We start from the raw sequence: 25,749 nt of genomic DNA, 5'->3' as shown, positions 1-25,749 counted from the left end.
GTTTTGATCTGTATTAAGACTGTATCATCAGTTCTTTATCTGGATATGAATACCAGTTTCCATTATGGGTTTTTTCTAATTCTTTTGAATTGTAGTATTGTGGAAAAGAGTTAAAGTTTGTAGTTGATCATCACACAATGTTGCTGTTACTGTAGACAAAGTTCTGCTTCTGCTCATATTATTTAGCATCATCAGCTCATATCTTTCCAAATTTTTATGAAAACCATCTGATCATCAATTATTATTTCACAATGGTATTGCATTATATTCATATACCGCAACTATTTTTGTCCATTTTGCTCTTCAGTTTCTAAAGAATTGCTATAATTTGTGTGTGTATGTGTGTGTTTGTGTGTAATCTTTTCAATTTTTTATGATCTCTTTGGGATAGTAGTAGGACTAGGAGTGGTATTGCTGGATCAAAGGATATGTACAATCTGGTTGCCCTTTGAGCATAGTTCTAAATTGATCTCCATAATGGTTGGATCAGTTCACAACTCCATCAACAGTGCATCAGTGTCCTAATTTTGCCATGTCTTCTCCAACACTTATGAGTTTCATTTTTTTTTGCTATATTAGCCAATCTAATAGGTGTGAGGTGGTACCTCCCTCATAGTAGTTTCAATGTGTAATTCTCTAATCAAGTTATTTAAAACACATCTTTATATGACTATAGATAGTTTTAATTTTTCATCTGAAAACTGCCTGTTCATATCCTCTAACCATTATCCTTTGGGAAATTGGCTTGGATTCTTTGAATTTTGCTAAAGTTCTCTATATATTTGAGAAATGAAGATTTTGTCAGACACACATGCGGAAATTGTTTTCACATCTTCTGCTTTCATTCTAATCTTGGTTCAATTGATTTTGTTTGTGCAAAACCTTTCTAATATAATAATATAATCAAAATTATCTATTTTAAATTTCATGATGTTATCTCTTGTTTGGTCATAACTTCTTCACTTCTCCATAGATCTGACAAGATAAACTATTCTCTGTATTTCTAATTTGCTTATGGTTTGAACCTTTATGTCTGAATCATCTATTTTGACTATGTCTTTGTATATAGTGTAAGATGTTAGTTTATAGCTAGTTTGCCTCATAGTATTTTCTAATATTCCCATTAGGTTTTTAAGATGGGCCTTTTATAGTAGTGAAGTTGGTCATGATGTCATATGGATTCCATGTTTGAATGTGATACTTTATTGAATAGAAGTTTTCTTTAAATCTGCATGTATTCTTATAATATTATAGTAACCATAGAGGTTATTCTATTTATTTTATAAGAAAGTCAAACAATTAAGATCCAGAGAGATAATTGCCCAACTTGCCAAACTCCTAATCCACTGCTAATGCTTAATCATTCTATAGGCCTTTTTAGCTTCTGGGCTCCCTGCATGAGATTATCTAGTATTTCTAAGTTTTGCATATAGAAGGTTCTTTTTAAAAAAAAAATGAACAACACCTAATACTATCATCACCATTGCTTCACTTGTTTTGCTTGAAAGTCCATAGAGATGTGTGTATGTGAATATATATCTTCTTCTCTTCCTTCCCCCCCCCCCCCCCCCCCCCCCCCCCCCCCCGCCCGCCCTTTGTAGTATCTTACCTTAGCTCCCATTTGTTCCTTTCATCATTTTGTAAGACTTGGTTTTGGTTCAGAAGATGGTTATATAGTTTGTGAGAAACTAATTGTGCTTTTCAATATCCTACCACTGCTAATAATGTATTGGGTCACACAGTGGTCTTTGTATATTTAAGTAATGAAAAGACATCTAGGAATTGGTATCATTTTTCTAATTAAATTACCCATTTTTTAACAGTCATTTAAAGCTTTTGTGAACTTTCCTACCTGAATTCAATGATGAAAAGAGCTGATTTCACAGTTCTTGATTATTAAATTGAACCATGAATAGTTTAAAGTTGAACTGCAACTCAAAATATCCTTTTCTGTTTCAAATGAATATTTGTGTATACATTTTAGATTTTATGTATCTGTTTTAGAAATTACAGAGATTGAACAGATACCTTGAATTGATGAAGGAGTTAGCTGAGTAGGCATTTTATAATGTAGTTTCAATGTTTGTTTTCTCAAGAGAAATAAATCAAAGATAACATATTGATACATGGAATCCAAGTTGTCACATAGCAGTCTGAGGTTTTGAGTCACCATTAATGCTGGTCTGAAGAACATTGATAAAAGTATATCTTAGAAAATGTGTATTTGTCTAGAAATGGATGTTAAATACACAGACACATAAATATATACATACACATATGGAGAGAGAGTATAATAGAGAATTTGGCTTATCTAAGCCTTTTCCCCACTTTGTTTTTTTCATTTGAGTAACTTAATGTCTTGTGTATTTTTTAGTCTTTTATGGCAAAGCAACACATGGGAATTTTATGCCTAAAGAAGAGATATTAAACTTTATTGACATATATTTAACAGCATTATATTAGCATAAACCTTTCTTTAAAGTATCATTTAGTTTATTTGGTGTAAATGAATGGACCCAATTTGGCGTTTTCCTCTTTAACAACCTTTCCCATTTGGCTGTTCTTAAATTATTTGCAACTCACTCATCTCTTTCCATAGTTTTTTCCTAATTGTAGACATCATTCATCTATACTTTTTTTTTTTTTTTAAGTTCCAAAAGCTTTTCTTTTATTTTAGAATGCATAAGATGTTTAGAATACAGGAACTATGTGGATGGTAGCGTTAAATTACTGCCATCCAAAACTGCACATCTGGGGCTATCTGTGATTCAAGTATGAAACATTTTGTTTGATAATTTAGCTTATTCAACTCTCCTTTTTGCATCCTTTGATTTTTTCTTTCTTTCCTTGCATACTTGTGATGTGAAAATCCCCTTCATATTTTCTAGGATTGGACAGGGTGTTGTTTGAATGCATAGTTTGAAATTGAGAAACTCCTGAAAGGAGTTAAGTAGCTATTCATAAGTAAGTAAATTGAATGAAAAAATATGCACATGCAAATCTATTTTGAGGTATGGCTATGGAGTATGCTGTTTCTAAACCAAGAAAGTTCCCATTTCATCCTTTGCATGGTATCTGTAGAACTATTGCTGATATCACCCAGATATTTTATACCTTGACCTGAATCAACTTCTTTGAAATTCTTATTTTCATTTTGGCAGTTTTGGGAAATTTGAGACAAAGGTCATGTTCTTCATTTTCTGTTTAAAAAAATATATATCCTCTGGTTTTCTTATAGTGCTCGGATATTGGAAAAAATGCGTCAGCAGCTATTAGAAGATTTACTTAAGGTCCAGAGTGAACTTTTGGAAGAGAGGAAGAAGCGGGAGTATAATGAAGACCTGGTCCGACGTCTTCAGAAGCGTGTTTTTCTTTTGACAAAGGTACTAACTAATTCAAGTTGGTTGTTGAATAATTTTTTTTTTTTTAACAGCCCTTTCTTCATTCCCTTTTGATACACTAATTGGAACTGTATAATGCCCTACCATTTCTCCATTAGAAGGGACCTAAGAATTCATCTAGTTTGCTTCTAACAAAATTGGAATCCTTCATACTACATCCTTGCCAAATGTTCAACCAGTTTTAATTCACATGCCAGTCATGATGAACTCACTACATCTTAAGGTATTCCATTCCATTTTTGGACAGCTTTTAAATTTTTTGTTTTTCTTTATACTGAATTACAAAAAAAAATCCCAGCATTTCTGAAACCTCCACCTTTTCTTCTTCCTTATACTTTATAGTGAAAAGCAAAATAAATCTAATTATTCTTCTTTTTACTCTTCTAATTCTTGAAAGCTGTTAAGTTTCATTCTGTCAATTCTTTTAAAAAACTGCTTAACTTAAAACACTAAAAGAACAACATTTCTATACCAGAGCAGAACTCAAAAAGAGGATTCTTTTTTTCTTTTTTGTTTTTTAATTATAGCTTTTTATTTACAAAATATATGCATGGGTAATTTTGACCCTTGCAAAACTCTCTTTTCCAACTTTTTTCCTCCTTCACCCCACCCCCTCTCCTAGATGGCAGGCACACCTATACGTGTTAAATATGTTAAAGTATATTTTAAATACAATATATGTATACATATTCATACAGCTACTTTGCTGCACAAGAAAAATCAGACTTAGACATAAGGTAAAAATAACCTGAGAAGGAAATAAAAAAATGCAAGTGGACAAAAACAGAGGGAGTGAATAGGCTATGTTGTGGTTCATATTCATTTCCCATAGTTCTTTTGCTGGGTGTAGCTGGTTCTCTTCATTGTTGAACAAATGGAACTGATTTGGTTCATCTCATTGTTGAAGAGAGCCACGTCCATTAGAATTGTCATCATATAATACTGTTGTTGAAGTATATAATGATCTCCTGGTTCTGCTCATTTCACTTAGCATCAGTTCTCTCCAGTCCTTTCTGAAATCATCCTGCTGGTCATTTCTTACAGAACAATATATTCCAAAGCATTCATGAATATACTGCAACTTATTCAGCCATTTTGCACTTGATGGGCATCCACTCAATTTCCAGTTTCTTGCCACTACAAAAAAGGCTGCCGCAAACATTTTGGCACATGTGGGTCCTTCTTTAAGATCCCTTCTTTAAGATCTCTTTGGGTTATACGCCCAGTAGTAACATTACTGGATCAAAGAGTATGTATAATTTGATAACTTTTTGAACATAGTTCCAAATTGCTCTCCAGAATGGATGGATTTGTTCACACTTCCACCAACATCCCTCCAATATTAACATTATCTTTTCCTGTCATCCTAGCCAATCTGAGAGATGTATAGTAGTATCTCATAGTTATCTTAATTTGCATTTCTGATTAATAATGATTTGCAGCATCTTTTCATAAGGCTAGAAATAGTTTCAATTTCATCATCTGAAAATTGTCGGTTCATATCCTTTAATCATTTATCAATTGGAGAATAGCTTGATTTCTTATGAATTAGAGTCAGTTCTCTATATATTTTGGAAATGAAGCCTTTATCAGAACCTTTGACTGTAAAAATGTTTTCCCATTTTATTGCTTCCCTTCTAATCTTATCTGCATTAGTTTTGTTTGTACAAAAGCTTTTTAGTTTGATATAATCAAAAATTTCTATTTTGTGATCAATAATGATCTCTAATTCTTCTTTGGTCACAAATTCCTTCTTCTTTCATATGTGTGAGAGGTAAACTATCCTATGTTCTTCTAATTTATTTATAATCCCATTCAAAAGGAGGATTCTTTATGAAACCATAACTCTCCATACTGCTTTGAAAATGTATATTCCATGTGTTAATTTCAAAATTTTCTTCTTATCATTTCTTCTAAAGTTTTTTTTTGTAAGAATTTATAAAAGGGGGCAGCTAGGTGGCGCAGTGGATAGAGCACCAGCCTTGAATTCAGGAGGACCCGAGTTCAAATCTGTTCTCAGAGACTTAACACTTCCTAGCTGTGTGACCCTGGGCAAGTCACTTAACCCCAGTCTCAGGAAAAAAAAAAAAAAAAGAATTTATAAAAGCATAATAATGTCTCTTCTTTTTTGACATTACTAATGTTCCTTTTTTGCAGCATTCCCCCACCCCCTGAGAAAAAAAGATGTAAAAAACTTCTTGTAATAAATAAGTATTCATAAGAAAAACAAATTCATATGTCAATCATGTTCAAAAATGTACATCCCTTTCTGCACTTTGTGTTCATTGGCAGAGTAGAAAAAACTCTGGGCTAGGAATCAGCATCTGGTTTTAGACAATTTTTAACTGTTACTTTCTGTAAATCAGTTAACTTGTATGCCTGAATTTCCTTACTTGTAAAATGGGGATAATTTTAGTATGTAATTGATACGGTTGTTATGAGGATCAAGTAAGATAATATTTGTAAAGTGCTTAGCTCATTATTTGTCATATAGTAGGCACTTAATAATTGCCTTCACTGTCAGAAGATAGTAACATGCTTTATTGTAGGTCCTCTGAAGATTAGATTGGTGATGGCCTTGATTGGAGTGCTCAGGTTTTCCAAAAGTATATTCTTTTACATTGATACTATTCTTGAATAAATTGTTCTGCTGGTTCTGCTTATTTCTTCTGTATTTATATGACCTAGATCATCTAAAAATAAAAACTATCTGTTTTTTATGTGCTTGTGGCACTTCCATTTCAGTGCTCTCCCTACTCATCTCTGCCTTTTGGCTTCTTCCAAATTCCAACTAAAATCCCTATTTTCTACAGTAAACTTTTTCCCATTCCGTCTGTTGATTTATTTCATTTTTATTCTATGTGTGTATATTTCTTTGTATTTCTTTGTTTGTTTATTTATTTGAATATATTTCGCCTTTAAATTTTGAATTTTTTGAGGGCAGGGCCTTTGTTTTGCTTTTCTTCACATCCCTTGAAATTAGAATATTGCTTGGAACATAGTATGTGTTTAATAAGTGTATATTGACTTAATGTTTGAAATGATCTTTTTCATCCTTTCTTATAACACAATAATATTCCATGACATACTATGTTTTGTTTTGTTGGTCCTCATTTGTCCTAAAGGTGATAGAAGGCACACCCTTACATTCTATTTTTCTTTCCTCTTAATCTCTCCCTTCAGGAATAAGATTTGTTTTCTTTTTTCTTTCTTAATTTTATATATCTATATATCTATCTATATATATATTTATATTTATATTTTCATCTCTCTCTCCCCCCCCCCCCATGCTGTGGTTAAGTGACTTGCCCAGGGTCACACAGCTAGGAAGTGTTAAGTGTCTGAGACCACATTTGAACTCTGGTCCTCACTTTATTTAGCCATGACTTTTTTTCTTGACTTCCAGACATTTATCATAGCAGTTCCACCTAACCAATGAGTTGTTAAATCATTTGTTCTTTCCTGGCTTTTCTTGGATATGTCTCTTTTTCTCGATTTACATCATTGCCATTGTGATGCAGACTCTCATCAATTCATTCGTGGAAAATTGTACTAGATGTATTTGAGCTCCTTGGCTCAGGTGCCTTGCTACTTTGTAATGTACTGTTGTCTCCAGAAACTGCCGATCGCTCTCTGGTCTAGAGGAGAGACTTCTTCTTTCTCCGGAGATCCACCTTAAGTCTGGCACAGACAAGACCCTCTCTTCTCCAGAGAGTCGCTCTAACTCTGACCTAGAACAGAGACTCTCTATCTCTGGAGTGCTGCCCTCTTTTATCCTCCCAGAGAATGGGCATGGGATAATGCAAGGGCTTCTGGGAAAAATTACTTCAACCAATGAACTTGCTCCTCCTAATCATGCAAGCTCCTCCCCCAGGAGTTCACAAATAAAACTCCCAGTAAAGGCCGGAGCTAGAGAATTGTTAAGTACTGACTTAGCACTTACTAAGAACCTAATATCTCATCATCTCATTAGCACTTAGTAAGAACCTACCATCTCCCCCTTTCTTTTGATTTAGAACATAGGGTGGTCAATATGGGAGGCATTACACATAATTACATAGATTATATAAACACATAGTAACATAATAACATAATAAAATAGTACATACTAGAAGTATGTAACAAATAACATGATCAAATAATCATAAATTGAGAATTTATACATGTCTACAAAGTCCAGTGTCCATTAGTCTTATCTTGTGTTAGGAAATCCAATGATTCCTGCTGCTTTTTAAAGTTCTTTAACAGTCTTTTTATTAGCCATGCTCTTTCAGTGTCAGATGTTTCTTAGATTGTCTCCTTTGTTTTGAGGTCTTTCTCTTTTTCTGTCTCTCTCTGATGGACAAGGCAAAAACGACTCATTGGCACCTATCTGATTCCTTCTCCATCTGTGGAGATACAAGCAAACCCTTTCCCCCAGGCAGTTAACCTATCTGGTCCCTTCCATTCACCACTTTCTGGGTCTCTCCACATCACCTAGAGATTATCTAATGACAGTGGAGCTGCTCGCACTGAACACCGCCCTTCTGGTGGATTATAAAACCTGTCTGCTGGAGCCAGTGCATCTTTGTCAAAAATTAAAAAATTAATGGTATAGAGAACTAAATTTAGAAGTTCTCTAGGGTTAGTCGTGGCTCCCACTTTCTTTTGTTTTTGGAGGAGTGTCTTAATGTCTCTGTTTCTTCTCTCTACTATTGCCTGACCTTTCAGATTAAAAGGTATTCCAGTAATGTGTAATATCTTATACTGTGCACAGAAGTGCGCAAAATGTTTAGAACTATATGCAGGTCCATTATCTGTTTTTATTTCTTGTGGCACACCATAATTGCAAATGCTTGGATAAAGAATTCAGTGACCCTGATACATTGTTGGTGGAGTTGTGAAAGAATCCAGCCATTCTGGAGAGCAATTTGGAACTATGCCCAAAAAGTTATCAAACTGTGCATACCCTTTGACCCAGCATTGCTGTTATTGGGATTATATCCCAAAGAAACACTAAAGAGTGGAAAGGGACCTGTATGTGCCAAAATGTTTGTGGCAGCTCTTTTTGTTGTAGCTAGAAACTGGAAGTTGAATGGATGTCCATCAATTGGAGAATGGTTGGGTAAATTGTGGTATATGAAGGTTATGGAATATTATTGCTCTGTAAGAAATGACCAGCAGGAGGAATACAGAGAGGCTTGGAGAGACTTAAATCAACTGTTGCTGAGTGAAATGAGCAGAACCAGAAGATCACTATACACTTCAACAACAATACTGTATGAGGATGTATTCTGATGGAAGTGGAAATCTTCAACATAAAGAAGATCCAACTCACTTCCAGTTGATCAATGATGGACAGAAATAACTACACCCAGAGAAGGAACACTGGGAAGCGAATGTAAATTGTTAGCACTACTGTCTATCTACCCAGGTTACTTATACCTTCGGAAGCTAATAATTAATGTGCAACAAGAAAATGGGATTTACACACATATATTGTATCTAGGTTATATTGTAACACATGTAAAATGTATGGGATTACCTGCCATCGGGGGGAGGGAGTAGAGGGAAGGAGGGGATAATTTGGAAAAATGAATTAAAAAAAAAAAAGAATCTGTAATGGAAATATAGAAATATTATATAATGATATTCTATCATTCCATTTACATTCATATTTCTAAATACATTATTACAGAGTATATACTCCTGGTAAAATAAAACCTATTTCTCTCAGTTAAAAAAAAAAAAAAAAAAAAAAGAATTCAGTGACCCACTCGGGCTGTCTCTTTTGCTGTTGGCACTGCAAAAGTGAATCCTGAAAAGGTATCTACTACCACATGGATGAAAGATAGACGATCAAAAGATTTATAGTAGGTCACATCCATTTGCCATATTTCATTGGGTCTCAAACTACGAGGATTCTTCCCTGGAGGGAGTGTACGAGCGTGGAAAGGAAGACAAGCTGTACAGCTTTTTACTATGCTCATAGATTCTTGATTCCTCTGTATACATTCTTTGGTCCAGCACTTTGGTCTTGTTCCTTGAACACTCCTTCTTCCAGTTCAGTACCTTTTTACTGGCTCTCTCCCATACCTGGAGTACTTTTCTCCTTTTTTTGCTTCTTACACTTCCTTCAAGACTCAACTCAAGTCAGATACCATTTTCTACAAGAAACCTTTTCTGGTTTTCTTCTTTTTTGCGTTTGTAACTTTCTTTCTTCTGAAATAAGGGGCATGCAGTGAAGATTTAATAAATCTTTGATGAAGGCCTTATTCCCTCCTTTGCGCTCTACACTTTCTTATTTGCACCATATTTCTCTGTGTACATGTTTCACATTTCTATCTTCTGAATTTGATCCTTAAGCTTAGATCATTTATAAGTTTTATTTTTGTTTTTTCAGCATCTACCGCATTGGCTTTTACATAGGAATCTTTATTGTATTTCTTATTTTACTGGTCTGGGAAATTCCCAGACATGGAAGCACATGTTGTCTATGCATTTAGGACTTTCTATGTAACTTGTTGCTTTGTGGAGTTGCCTAGATTCTTTTTTTTTTTTTCCCCCCTCTGTAGGCAGTAGGGGTAAAATGACTTGCTCAGGGTCACACAGCTTAGGAAGTGTTAAGTGTCTGAGTCAGATTCGAACCCAGGTCCTCCTGACTTCAGGGCTGGTGTTCTATTTACCGTGCCACCTAGCTGCCCTGAATTGCCTAGATTCTTGAAGGATTAGGTAATTTGCTTGGATCACAAAATTAGTATGTGCCAAAAATGGGACTTGAACTGAGGTCTTCCTGGCTTTTAGGCTAGCTCTGATCTGCTTAATAGCCTCTCATTTTTATGATGCTATGCTTCCTCTTACATAATAATAGCTTAAACTCTTGATGTGAGTGAGTGAGTGTGTGTGTGTGTGTGTGTATGTGTGTGTGTGTGTGTGTGTTCTACATGACTAGTTAACTAACTGCTTTTACCAAGATGTTACATCTCTTTTCATAAGAAAATTGAAGCAAAACTGCTGTTAAATAATTCTTTGTTCTTATCGTTGTGGAACAGTCCTTTTCTTTTCTTGCCTCTTAAATAAAAGTTTGGAACTTAATATTTGTTGCAAACTTCATTTCTGTCCATATATTTCTTGACATTTTTATGGGACCGTAACATTTTTGTATATGTCTTATTTTCTTACATTTTTTGTGTTTCTTCTGTGCTGTGGGTCAGAACTATGAACTTGAAACAAGGATTCTTACAAGGTGTTCAAGTCAGTGGAATTGATAAGACAATGGTTATCTAGTTTAGCATGGTGATTAATAGTTCTCTACTTCAGTACATGTACTTAGTGCTTAATATAGTTCCACAAGTTTCACACCTATGATAATGGAATATATAACAGCCAGCAAGGACTGGATGAGATTCATTCCATCTTTGATCAGCCTCCTGGTGGCACTCCTGTATTTTCTCCACTGAAACAAAGTTCCCTCTGAAGGCCCGAGAAAGTTAGCTGAGCACCAGGTGAAGGAGACAATAAAGACTTTTGGACTTTAATACCTGGCTATCTAGTGGTGATTACTTGGCTGAAAGGAAGGCTGCTTCAAGACCTCCAGAAAACCAAACTAAGAACACACTTCTACATTCAAAAACAAACAAAACTGATAAGTTTGCTGAGTTTCCAGTTATCCAGATTGGTTTAGACATTCCTTACTTTTCACTTTTTTGAAATGATTATATTTATGTCATAAGTATTCCATTTTTAGAAGCCTTATATCTTTTTGTTTTTTATATCTATATTTTTATTTTATTTTACAATATATGATATGTATTTATAATAAATAATTTATATTTATATTTTATTTATTTTGTCAAATATTTACCAATGATATATAAACTTTTTTTAGCACTCAATTTTTATATAATTTTGAGTTCCAAATTCTCTCCCTTTCTAGAATAGTTTGGTAGTTTGATTAGTCTGGAACTGAATAAGTAAATTAACTAAGTAGAATTTCTTTATATTTTCTTGTAACCAACCTCCCCTTTTTTTTTTAAACACTAATTCATAATATTATGCCTCTCCTTTCTCTGGTCTCTTTGAAATCTACTATTTCAAAAAACAGAACTATAATAAATTCTTTGATATCTTAGTAAATTCTTCTCAGTCTTTTTGATATTTCTTTTAGTCACCATTTCTTCCTTACCCTTCAGAATGAATTTAAGGATAGTTCCTCTTCTTATTTCTTCCTTTACCATATAAAAGATGAAAATACATTGAAGTCAAATCAAAAATTTATCAGTTTTTTTGCTGTTGTCTTAGAAGAACATTGGAATGTTCATTGACCTTTCCTCAAATTCTAGCCTTTAGTTGTAGAATTGTTACAGGATTACTAATCAGTGCCATTAGACTCTGGATTCTGTGTACCTTAATTTTCTTCTGGATGGAATTGTTCTTTCTTTTAGTATGCATTGGGTAGAACCATTATTACTCAATAAGTTCAGATTAAATTTGAGTATGCCTCAAGCCTGGGTAACAGACATGGAAAGTGTAACCTATTTCAAGATACTCTGGAGAATTCCTTTTTCCTCTTAAGGGGCAAAATATTTTCCTGCTTCTGGCTTCATTTGTGGGGGTTGATTACAGCATTTTGATATGCTTCAATTGTTTTGTATCCAGTTCTGTAATTTTGGGTCTCTGTTGAGTTGAAAAGGCTCTGATGTCGGATGTGATAAAGCAGGATTTTCTGGAATGTAAATTAGTGTTTTGCGAGAGGTTGTTACTTAAAATGTTGCTTGGACTCCGTTCATAATACAAGATAGAAAGTAAGCCAAAAGATGGTACCTATAAGACAAGACCTTCAGATGGTTGAGCTGAAACTGCTTTGGTTCTATCAGTCTTGGCCTGCTCTTTGGGCTTTTGGCAAGACATGAACTGTTACTGATAAACATTTGCCTTTTATTTAAGTATTGAAAACAGAAGTGATGTGCCTTTTGGTAAAAATATAAGCATTGTGGAAACCACTGGAATCTACTGTGTCCAGGGTGTCTAACATGTCACAGCATTCCTGAGAAGATAAACAGAATCCCTGTTCCACAATGCTTTTTAGCTGAGTGGAATAGGGATTTTATAAAAAAAATTTATAATAGATTTGTATTCATGCATACAGTTGCATAGTGGTAGATTTAGAATATATTATCCTCTATAACAAACTCTTCCTTTATTTATCTTGCCCTAGACACCCTCAAACATAAATCCAATTACTAATTGAAAAAAGTTATATGGCTACTGAGGTCCCCTACTGTGGTTTTTTGATTCTCTGAATTTGATTTTGCTAATAGTTTAATGGCTTGATTTTCCTAATGTCAAGCAAGTATCAGAAAACTGTGTTTCAGAACCAAATGAAATGCAATCTGCAATTAGTTAGAAATCTTTTGTAGGCTTGAAGGAAAGTTCTAGTTTTTGTCATTTCTGTTGTGGCTTGACTATGTAGTCTATTGAATTTTTTAGATTTATTAACTGGTCCACTTATTTTTCATTTCTGCTGTAAGAATTTCTCCTAGTTCTCTACTATGAATTCTAAAGTCAGAAAATTTCCCTTCTTCTTTTCCTTAGTTCAGGTCAATTGATGATAATAGGTTTTGGTTTAAATCTCGCTTCACCCAGACATGGACTTTATTTTGTGAGTATTGACTTGAGTTAAGAGATTAAATCAGTATTGATTAGCTAGTACTGGTTGATTATTTATTCAGATTGTCCATAGAAGGCATATTGGAGAAAGATCAATACCAATCGTAGGAGCAACTCCTGAGGCTGGGATCCATCAAATAGAGTGGTGTGATTAAACTGTTCATTAAGCATAGTAGATTGAGAATGCATGAATTGATTCACTTCCTGATTGTTTGGTACATGTGTCAGTTTCCCAACAAAGCTTCTAAATTAATATAGCCATCTTCTTTGGGCATAAGGGACAATGTATAGCTTTTGGTGCAATTCCATAGTGATGGATCCTAAATTTTCCATGCCAGACTCTCCTCCCTAATTTAGAAAAACTTCAAAGTTTGGTGTCTTCAGAACTTGAGAATTTAATTACTACTTGTCATCTCTCCCACTGCACTGAATTCAGACAGTGATCCTTTCCACAATGTGGCAATCAAAGTTCCACCCAGTGTGCTTTAGAGTCTCACTGTGCCTGATATAGTGCTTGAATAACTTATGCTGATTTGTGCTCCCTCGAACTGTATATTCATCTTAAGATCTTATTTGCATGCTTGACATTTACATATACTGTGTTTGGAATGTGCAATTTTATTTTGAGACCTTTATTAAGTAGCTCCAGTCTAAGGGTTTAATTGTTACTGATAGCTAAGAGTATAATTACCTTGATAAAATATCATGACTATATTAAGCAAATGGAAATTGGCTTCTGGAATTGGGTGAACACAAACCATTTTCCTATTTGATCTAAGCTATTTCAAGAGTGCTACTAATATTCAGCAATACAATTGCAGAATTCTGTTATTATTTATAGAAAAATGTTTAAGAATTAACTTCCACTGAAAAAAAATTTATTATGCAAACAAAAAACTTGAAATTCACTTTCATTTGAAACTTTCATGAACAGAATCATTTCTGGTATTATCAAATCCATTTTTTCAGGGGCAATTCCAATGTCAAAATAATCTGACTGCAATGGTACCTTATTTGTATAAATTAGTAGGGTAGAAATAAACTCAACATTGTGCTTATTCATATTGTTAGTATTTAATTTTAACTTGAAGCAACTTTATGCAATAAACACGTTGATTGATAAATTACCATGACCTGAATAGACTCGTTTAGAAGGGAGAAAATTGTCTAAAAAATCGATGAAGTTCCCATACTTGGAATTGATTGATAGACTGTGACTTCAGATGGTGCTATAAATAATTATAGAAAACATTACATAGTAAGTGATGGAATCTAACATTAGCTAGTGTTATTGGGCAATGATAGCTATTTAAGAATAGCAGGGGAAATGGGTAGAATTAGTAGATTAAATGGAATTAATTCTCCTAATATGCCATAACATTTGTTCAAGCCCTCATTATTTCTCATCTGAATTACTGTATTAATCTTATAATTGATTTATCTCTACCTATGATCTTTCTTCATGCTGTCTATCTTATACCTATTTATATTCATATTCATCTTTCAAAAGCATAAATGATCTATGATATTCTTCTACTCAAAATCCTTCATGTCCTATCTCTACTAAAGTTTAAAATTCTCATCTTCATTTAATGGCACTTACCTTTCTTTTCAGCCATATTTCTTAATTTTTCTTTTGGTATTCCATATTCTATCAACATTGTGTTCCTCTCTGTTAACCAAATTTGTCCTCTCCTCCTTTTTTGTACCCATGCCTTTGTTTCTACTAATCCTTTCCCCTTTAACATACTCTCACATACAAAGGAGAGATATTCAAGCAAGTGGTCCAGCTGACCACTTCTCAGCAGTCTTGTACAGTTATTCTTTTTTTAAGTATAGCTTCAATTTTAATGGTCTCTGATGTGCCTTCCAGCTCTAATTCTGCCACTCTATCAAATCTGTTTGTCAGTTTTCTATTTCTGTCTATTGTAGTTAATCTTATGCTTGAATGGTCAGTGCAAGGGTGAATTTGTCTATTAATCCTTCTCTTGATTCTCCTTTAGAATTTGAATCTCATGTCATTTGGTTAAAATATTCCCTTATATTAAAATTTGTATTCTGAATATTTGCATATTTGCATTTTATCTTTTAAATTAAAGCCTATTCTTTGTATCTGTAGTTATCACCTAAGGTCATTGTACATAGAATTTATTTATTAAGGAAATAAATATTAAGAAGAACAATCTGAAGAAAATTTTTAGAAAGAGATGTAGTTGCATCACCATAAAAAGACTACCAACTTTAACAGCTTATATCATCTCTTTAAAGAGTTTAGTGGTTTATTCAATTTTCCTTTTAAAAAGTGAAAAGGACTGCAAAATATTACAGGTGATTTAATTGTTTATGATTAAGTGTTCAAAGAATTTACTTAAGAGAAGACTAAGTCATTTGAGGTTTAAAGAGTAGTCTCATATTAGAACCTTTCCTACATGATTAAGAGTCTTCAATGGAAATAGAGACAAGTGCAGATAAAGGATTTTATAAATTAGTGACACAAGATTCTACTGGAGCTCTTTTCTTTTTTTCTTTTTTCTTTTTTTAAGGTTGGGGTTAAGTGACTTGCCCAGGGTCACACAGCTAGGAAGTGTTAAGTGTCTGAGACCAGATTTGAACTCAGGTCCTCCTGAATTCAGGGCTGGTGCTCTACTGTGCCACCTAGCTGCCCCATACTATTTATATTTATACTGCCCCATGCTCTTTTAACAGTGATAATTAATTTTCTTAGTTTGCACATCTGCCTATTCTATATAAGGAAGTGTGCATCATTGAATTAATAGTACACATTGACCGTACCCTTTTAATAGCCATTCTACTTTATTAAGTTTTTTCAAAAAATTAGTTTATTATTGAGTAGAACGTGATACTCAAACATGGATTCCCAGCCTTTGTTTTTGCAGTTCCTCAACTTTAAGTAATATGAAATGGAAGATCTATCATTTATTAAGTTCCATTAAATACTTATATAGCAGACTCTGGAACAAAAATGTGACTATTCTTCCTCAAAGAGGAACAATATCTATATCCATATAAGGTAAGTTATTTAAAAATATTTGCCAAGTAAAAATGAGGTCATTTCAGAATTGTGCAAAGTATCAAACCCCACAAGATTCTGGAGATGCCTTATGAAAGTGGAGGAGGCATGTTTATTGGGCTTTGGAGTGAGGTAGGGATTCAAAGAGTTGGAACTGAGGAAGGACTACATTTCAGCCATGGTGAGACAGTTCAGAAACAAAGCTAAGGGGAAAAAACCACTTTAAAAAGTCTGTTCACCCAAAAATAAATCAGAAAACCATGTGCCATGTAATCAATCAATCAGTAAATATTTATTAAATGCCTGCTATGTGCCAGGTCCTGGTGCTAAGCACTAGGAATACAAATAAAGGCAAAAAACCATTCCAGTAGTTGGGAATAAACACCATATCTCACATTTGTATATAATTTTGTAGATTGTGAAACATTTTCTTCATTATGTCTTTATGAGTTTAAATTTTGTTTAAATATTGTTAATCCTTTGTTACAGCCTAACAGAATGGGGGTCAGAGAAAATTTCGACTTAGTCAAGGGTATAAAACCAGTGATAGAACTAGTAATGAAACCAAAATCTTTTTCTTTTTGTCTATGATTCTTTACATTACATTTTGTTGGAATCAATTCTATCGTTGTTGTAGAGTATAATACATTACAAAAATATAGTGTTATGTGCTTGGTTCAGACACTCTTAGTTAAGTTCAGCTGTAGCTGGTTTTTATAGATACAAAGTGGATTTTTGCCTCTTTCCCTCTTCAAGAGAAGATTTGATGGAGTTCTTTCATTCATTTGTTCAAATTGTTAACTGTTAACAAAAAAAATTTTTTTAATTGGAGGAAGAAAACCCAAATGGATTGCAGTCTAATGCTAGATCCTTATTCTTTGATTTCGGAGCCAAATGAAGTGTTCATTATTTAATCTAGACAGTTTGATCAGATTTCTTTCAGAATATGTCATTTATTAAGTGTAATGATAAAATTAAGAAAGTGGTAGTTGAAAGGACTAGAGAGGCAACCAGGAGGATAAGAACTATTACCTTTTATGACACTGAGAAGATGTAATGTTTATGAAGTTATCAGCTATGTTTGCTAGCTGCTTAAAATTAAATTGACTTTGAAAAATTGCCTTAATATCTGCAGTTCTATTTAATGGGTCGAAAGTACCCTAATATCTCAAAAGAGGATTTGTTAAACAAAATATCAGTGGCAGAGTAATTGGAAATTTGATCCAGGTGGTTTTCTTGTAAACAGTGAAGCTTAAAATTGCAATTTGATCTGTTAATGAAATCAAATGCTGGGCTATCATTCTTTCTGGTGACTTAATATGGGCTTCTACCTTTGGCAGAAGAAGTTGGGGGTATTTTTTTAGTTTCCTTTTTGGGAAACTAACTATTCCTTCTGTCAGTAGAAATAGAATTGTTACACAGATGCTCTATTAAAAAATTTTATTTAGCAGTTATTGTTTAAAAGTTTATTATTGAGGGGATGACAATAAAGATGACAGTATAGTGGGAAAAAGCCATAAGATTGATCTAAACACAACTTTAATATCAAAATAAATGTCTTAAAACATGAGCAAAATGCTACAATGTTCTAAGGAGGGGGAAATGGTTTCCAATTTGAGTGAATAAGGTAGCATGTTTCCCCAGTCACTGGATTATTGAAACCCTTCCAGTTTGACTTTGGTGCCAGTGGGGTTCCGATTGTTGCTGTTTTTTGTGCATTCTCCAAGAGGACCCTTCTGCCAGGAAGGTGAGGACCCCAGGACATGCAGGCAAGTTTGAGCTGAGGGAGAATCACCAGAGTCCAATGGCAAGTGTTGGAATTAGTTCATGTTCGACGAGATGAAGAAAGGGGGAGGGGGGAATGTATGACACCACTCCCACCCACAAGAATCACAAGCTAGTCACCTAACCTCTCTAGGTGTCATTTTTATACAATCAAGGGCTTGGGCTAGATGGCTTCTGAAGTCCATTCCAGGCCTAGATCCCTGAAGATTATTGTTCTTTGTTGTTTGATCTTGTTTCTTGACATTAGGAAGCTCATATTTTGACTTGCAATTGAATTGGATCTAGGTGTGGCAGGAATGTACACACTTGTCTGGAGTTATCTGAGTCCAGTGGCAAGTTAATAGGCCAGGATAGCTGGAGACTGTAGATACAATGAGAGACGCTGATCTATTTAAACTAGGTCTTTCGCAAATCTCAGTTTCTCTGATCATAAGAAAGAAAGAGATGGTAGTTATGGGGCCCCAGAGCTAAGAGACTTCTCTGATTTTGACTGACACACAGTGAGGGACTGATTCCTTTCTCTTTTTCTAGCTGTGGCACACAATCACAGACTTTTCCTATTCTTTTGGGGAAGAAGACTCTATAGAGGACTTTTTAGGAAACCAAAAGTGCTCATTTTAAGGTGGTCTTCTAGTAACTAAGCCAGAGTTTCAAAGACAGATTTGTCACAAGTTAAGTCCTTAATTTAATACAGTCTTTCGACTAGCCTTCCTTCCCTAACCAAAAGAGGGAGTGTCAACTTTATTTCTTTATTAGCTAAAATGTAATTTGAAATCCAGTTTAATGTTATATAAATGCTATCTGGTTTAAATTACAATAAGATTTTCATAAGGACTAAAAAGAATTTTTAGGTGTCCTCTTTTTTTTCCCCCCCTGAAGCAATTGGGATTAAGTGATTTACACACAGCTGGGAAATATTAAGTGTCTGAAGTCATATTTGAACTTGGTTCCTCCTAACTTCAGGGGGGATGCTTTATCCACTGTGGCCACCTAGCTGCCCCAAGGCATCCTCTTTTAAAAGAAAATAGATTATCTCTGTGTTCCAATATCACTTCTATCTAATAACTGCCTTTGATCCCTCCTAGTTTACATACTACATCTTTCGTAATTTTAATTTTTTTCTTTCCATGTGGAAAATTATTTGATTCCATTCTACATGTGAACATATATTTCAAACAAACCCCTAACTGTTCAGTCCTACAGATAAGCTACTTGCTGCAAGTAGGCCTTACATTTAAGCATGACTTTCTTTTTAAAGTTCTCTTTAGTATATATTGAATTAAAGAGATCACATAAGTTTTCAAAAATAATTGAGATTTAAAATATTTAAATCCAATCATATAATTTTACTGTTTATCAAAGATTTATCTAGGAGAGTAAGAGTATTGGATCCTATTTTCTAGCATGAAACTATTCACTTTATACCCATTTTGATGATAATCTTGCTTTTCTAGGTTACTGTGTGCTTTCCTTTCTCAAGTGTTCTCATTGGATTAAAGTGGCTGTTGATTTAATTGTGATTTATTTCCTTTTTAAGTTATACAAAAATCAGATTTGAGGATTAACACATTCCTTTGGTTATGCCAGGCTCCTGGCAATCCTGTGCTTCTGACTAGGAGCCTTCAATTCAGATATTTTCTCCCTAGAATTATATAATATGTAAGTTTTTTCACTTAACTGAATATAATGTTGGTTCATATATAAGGGCTTGTAATTCTTGGGGGGGGGAGTGTATGTATAAATGTATATATGTAGCCTCTTCAAGGTGCCTCATTTGAGATATAAACTAAATTTAATCAAATACTAAAAAATTCCTGTAATGTTTAACTTGTATCTTAAGATGATATAGAAGAATTTTTCCCTGTGGCCAAAATTAAGGTGAAAATTGACTGGATTTTTATCATCCTGATAGAATACTTCAAGGAATATCTGCATTCATTTCTGAATACAGACTAAGGTAGAAGGTAATTTTTGAACCCCAAAGCAAAGCAATGTCTGCCTTACAATCACATTAATTTTATACTCCTCTTTTTGCATATAGTTGCCTGAGATCATGATAGGCTCATTGATTTAGAATTCACTCCTTCTCTCCTTCCTCCCACTACTTTACAGATGAGGACTTAAACATTGCCTTAAGTGAATTGCCTATGTAACATATATAATAAATAACAGTAGAAGAATTTAAAAACAATAGAAATCTAATATTCTTTTTAGTATGGAAAACAGACTTAAGCTTGAATTTGCAAGTTGTTGAAGGATATCAGAGTTAAAATTTTTGCAGCTATCTCCTTGACCTTATGGCAGGTGAAATGATTGTTGTTTGTATCACAATAACTTAGTAACTTCAGAAACTCTGACCCAAAGAACATACTGTATTTCCAAGTATAACCTCCAAATGACTTCTGTAGGTTTAGACCTATTCATACATCTTTTGAAAATGATAGGTGACAATGTATAGTACTGAGCATCAAGTTTGGATAGAGATCTGGGTCTTGGACTTGTCTATTTAGTTCATTGTCAAGTCACCTCTTATCTCTGATCCAGAGTTTACTTGGTTGTAAAACTGAGAGTATAATATGTATTTGTTTTACCTTGTTGTTGTTAAGCTCAAATAATGTAATATATGTAAAGCAATATAAAAATACGTGCTATTTTTAGCAATTGTATTGGAAGTAGTAATAGTAATATAGAAAGTCAATTCTGATCATCCCTAGGACAATGAGAGGGGTCTATTTGTGCTTAATAAATGCTGGTATATGTGTGTGTGTGTGTGTGTGTGTTTGTGTGTGTGTGTGTGTGTGTGTGTGTGTGTGTGTGTGTGTGTGTGTGTGTGTGTGTAGGTTTTGCATAGTTTTATTGATACTTTTAAAAATAATACAGTATTGTATATCTTTAATCCAAAGGGGGTGATAATCTCACCAAATGCAATACATGTTACAAATCCTTGATTGATTCTTCAGTTAATCTGTGACCTCATCAAATAAGTATTCTCCTTAAAGAGTCAATCATAGATTGACATCTCTTTAAAGATGTCAGTATCCATGCTTTCACATGTCATGTAATTGTTATTAGTGTGCTGTCAATTCTCTATTTTGGGGAAGCACTATGTGGCATTGTTTGGAAATTAATTATGCTCTTATATGTGCCATCAATTACTCATTGGTCTTGAAGCGGACTAGCCTATCTTTTCCCCCCCTCCAATCATACACTTCCTTGATGAGTCTTTTATGCTGTTTTTCTTTTTCTTTTAAAAATTTTTATTTATAAAATTTCTTTGACATTATATATGCATGAGTAATTTTTTTTATAACATTATCCCTTGTATTCATTTTTCCAAATTATCCCCTCCCTCCCTCTACTCCCTTCCCTTGATGACAGACAATCCCATACATATTACATGTGTTACAGTATAACCTAGATATAATATATGTGTGTAAATACCATTTTCTTGTTGCACATTAAGTATTTGATTCCAAAGGTATAAGTAACCTGGGTAGATAGACAGTAGTGCTAATATTTTACATTCAATTCCCGGTGTTCCTTCTCTGGGTGTAGTTATTTCTGTCCATCATTGATCAACTGGAAGTGAGTTGGATCTTCTTTATGTTGAAGATATCCACTTCCATCAGAATACATCTTCATACAGCATTGTTGTTGAAGTGTACAGTGATCTTCTGGTTCTATTCATTTCCACAGTATCAGTTGATGTAAGTCTCTCCAAGCCTCTCTGTATTCCTCCTGCTGGTCATTTCTTACCGAGCAATAATATTCCATAACCTTCATATACCATAATTTACCCAACCATTCTCCAATTGATGGACATCCATTCATCACTACGAAAAGAGCTGCCACAAACATTTTGGCACATACAGGTCCCTTTCCCTTCTTTAATATTTCCTTGGGATATAAGCCCAATAGCATATGCTGTTTTTCTTACATAATACTTGATGTGTACTGAGGTCCAACCTGCTTATTATGCCCTCTAGGCATTTTTTCTTTGTTCTTTGGGTGACCTATATCCTCAATTCTTTGAAAACTGACATTTTAAGACCCATAAGGCACATAGAACTACCAGGGGTATATAATTGCTTTTTTCTTCCCCTGCTCTCCCTATCCCCTAATCCCCCCCCAAAAAAAAATTTAAAAAACACACCCTTGGGGTCATTAAAAGAACTGCATAATTTCCCTGGAGCAATCTAACCTACTTTCTTTATGCTTAGTTCTTGGCTCTGCTTATTGTTCTTATGGAATATCTGCTGAAGAGATATAGATATAAACATACTAATGAATATATAGCATGAGATTTTTCCTCAATTGCCTATAATAATATGGACAAAAGGTATTTTTTATTTATATGTGTATAGACCAAGCTCTTTTGAGTAACTAGAAATTTCAATGAGAGGCTTTGCAATGTTCTTAGTTTTGTTGCTCTCAGCACTATTTTATTTACAAATGGAAACACTTAATAGACATCTCTCTTTGCTTTGGACACAGACCTGCATTTCTTGCATCTTGGTAGCAAGCAACCTTGGTGAGATTTTATTCTTCTTTTTATATTAACAATCAGAGATCATGGAATAAGATCCCTAACATTATGTGTTTCATGTAGGAAATATGTATTATTATAGCTACTACTTTGTGTCATGCACTATGTGTCAAGGAATCTGATAAGGATTGTACCAGGGATTTTCTTGGTATGGGAAGCTCTGTGATAAGTAAACTCCTTCCACCACTTTCTTTCACTTTGAGAAATTCCTAGAGAATGAAAAGTGACCTTCCCAGGGCCATACAACTAGGATGTGGCAGAGGCAGGATTTGGACTAAGAGCTTCCTGGATTTGAGGTCAGTTCTTCATTCACTGCAATATGATGCTTCTAGGGCATTGGGGATAACATAGACAAAAGTGAAAGAATCCATACCTTCCCAGAACTTCCTTATAATAAATTTAACATATGTATAGGAAAAACTCCTTATTGAAAAAGTACCTTTAAGGCAATATTTTTGTCCACCAAATTAAGATTTAAAAACATGCTTCTGATGCAAAAGGCGGCCAGGCCCCTTACTTTTTTTTTTTTTTAATTTTATACTTATAACTTTTTTTTTTTTTTTTGACAGTATATATGCATGGGTAATTTTTTTACAACATTATCCCTTGCACTCACTTCTGCTCCGATTTTTCCCTTCCTTCCCTCCACCCCTTCCCTTAGATGGCAGGAAGTCTCATACATGTTAGATATGTTATAGTATATCCTAGATACAATACATGTGTGTAGAACCGAAATCCTTGTTGCACAGGAAGAATTGGATTCAGAAGCTAAAAATGACCTGGGAAGAAAAACAAAAATGCAAACAGTTTACACTCATTTCCCAGTGTTCCTTCTCTGGGTATAGCTGATTCTGTCCATCATTGATTAATTCAGGCCCCTTACTTCTAACAGAACTCTTTTCACTTAATGTTTCCCCTATGGATCCCTGTCCTCAGTAGGGACTTATTGACGTGTGTGTGTGTGTGTGTGTGTGTGTGTGTAAGTCAAGGGAAATTATAAATTCCAATGGGCTTTTTATAGGCAGGCACTTTTCATAATATTCAAAGTGACATTGGACACCTTGACCAGTAAGGGACATAAAAATGATCCAAACAAAATCTAAACAGCTTCAGCTTTCTAAAATCACTTCTTTTTTTTTTCCCCAATTATTTTATTTTTTCCCAATTACATATAAAGATATTTTTCAGCATTTACTTTGTTTGTTTGGGTTTTTTGGGCTGAGGCAGTTGGGATTAAGTGACTTGCTCAGGGTTACACAGCTAGGACATGTTAAGTGTCTGAAGCCAGATTTGAACTCACATCCTCCTCATTAAGGGCTGCTGCTCTATCCACTGCACCACCTAGCTACCCCTTCAACATTCACTTCTAAAAGATTTTGAATTTTCCTCCCTCCTTTCCTTCCGCCTCCCTTCCTCAAGATGCCCAGCTATCTGATACAAGTTATAAATGTACAATTTTTAAACATATTGCCATATTAATTATGTTGTGAAAGAAAAATCAAACAAAAGAAAAACTATGAGAAAGAAAAAACAAAAGAATGTTGAAAACAATATGCTTTGATTCATATTCAGACTTCATAGTTCTTTCTTTAGAAACAGGTAACATTTTTCCATCCTATCTCAATTGGAATTGTCTTAGTTCACCATAAGGCTGAGAAGAGTTCTATCATAGTTGATCATCACACAATCTTGCTGTTAATTGTGTATAATATTCTGGTTCTACTCACTTCACTCAGCATCAGTTCATATAAGTCTTTTTAAGCTTTTTTGAAGTCAGTCTGCTCATCATTTATTATAGATTAAGTAGTATTTCATGATATTCAATTACCTTATCTTATTCAGCCATTCCCTTGTTGATAAATATCCACTCAAGTTCCAATACTTTGCCAAAACAAAAAGTTGCTACAAACATTTTTGCCCATATAGGTTCTTTGCCCTCTTTTATGATCTCTTTGGGATACTGAATCAGTAGTAGCACTGAGATATCAAAGGGTATGCACTGTCTAGAACCACTTCTCATACAGGCCTTCACATATCTCAGTAAATTCTATGTGTCAAGTACTGATCAATATTATAGCTGGGGACAGTGCTGAGTTTGACTAGAACCTCTTCAATGATGATTTAGGAAGAATATTGCCAATTTTCGATAGCTAATATAATGCATAGTATATTGGACTTGGAGTGAGATAAGATCTGTTTTTAAATGCATACTCTTATGCATATAAGATGTGTAGCCTGGAAGAAAAGTCACTTAAATTTTTAGCCTCAATTTCCTTACTTATAAAATTGCATTATTAGCATAAGTTGTGAGATTCAACTCAGACAAAAATTTACTGATGACTTGTATATGAGATATAACTCCCTGGATAATTTAGTTTTCTTTTCTTCTTACCTTCGTGCACAGTTATGTGTGGTTGCATAATTGTAGCCTCATTCTTAAGTGATAGTATTTTCTTTCTATGTGATCCTTGAAATGTAGGTGTTTACACATCCTAAAGTTTTCCGATGGCTGTATTCTTCTATTTTTCCATATCACACACACACACACACACACACACACACACACACACACACACACACTATGTATGTGTGTATTTTTAAGTGCCAAAAGATACCCTGATCCTAATATTCCTTTAAAAAATACTTCAAAATAAACTACTCTTCCAGGTACTGTTAAGAACCATTGCTAGTAGAAGTGACTTTGTAGGAGCTTGTTCATCTCATGATTTCTAATATAACATTTGCTCTACTTAGTAAGATTGCCTTCTTTCTTTCACAGATAAGCAAGGATCCTTTCAGCTTTAAAATTTAATTTTCAGGTGTTAATATATCGTCTTTTCAGGCTACGTTTCTGGGCTGACATTTCTATTATATCCATTTAAGAAAAAACTCCACCTGTTTTGTTATTGGAAAATGCCATTTGCAAAGTTATTAGAAAACTAACCTTGTCAGAAATATTATTGCATTATCCCTTTTCTAAGACAGATGGAACTGGTTTGTGGCAGAAAAAAAAATCCAGAGAGAAAAGCAATTTCAGCAAATATAATGAAATCAAAACAAAATGCCTTTTATCCCTCTCCAATGTGAAGATGTTGATTAAGATGGGGTTTGTGGAATTTTGGAAGAGAGATGATTGTGGGCTGCCTCTGGCTGTGGTTTAAAAAAAAAAGAAGAAGAAAAGTAGGAAGGGAAAAAGGGTGACCCAAAGAAGAAGCATGCACATGTTGTTACCTTTTTCCTTATGAAGCATAAATAGGGGTTACTTTTACTAACTAAATTCTTGGTGTACCCTGTTTGGTTTATTTCGCTTTTTTCATATTATTCACTTTCCTGTTGGG

General features: G+C 34.1%; 1 protein-coding gene across 4 annotated transcripts in view; it reads left to right on the top strand.

The window, feature by feature from the left end:
* MAD1L1 (mitotic arrest deficient 1 like 1) overlaps window positions 1–25,749 on the top strand; it is an 862,777-nt gene that overhangs the window by 288,429 nt on the left and 548,599 nt on the right. For all 4 annotated transcript variants that reach the window (XM_074281152.1, XM_074281151.1, XM_074281153.1 and 1 more), the window contains one exon: window positions 3,239–3,383. In XM_074281152.1, the coding sequence (XP_074137253.1) occupies window positions 3,239–3,383 (145 nt within the window). The remainder of the gene's footprint in view (window positions 1–3,238; window positions 3,384–25,749) is intronic.

Source organism: Sminthopsis crassicaudata, chromosome 1, assembly GCF_048593235.1.
Source record: "Sminthopsis crassicaudata isolate SCR6 chromosome 1, ASM4859323v1, whole genome shotgun sequence".
Lineage (NCBI taxonomy): Eukaryota > Metazoa > Chordata > Mammalia > Dasyuromorphia > Dasyuridae > Sminthopsis > Sminthopsis crassicaudata.
Note: the sequence above shows the minus strand (reverse complement) of the source record. Positions and strands in the feature narration are given on the sequence as shown.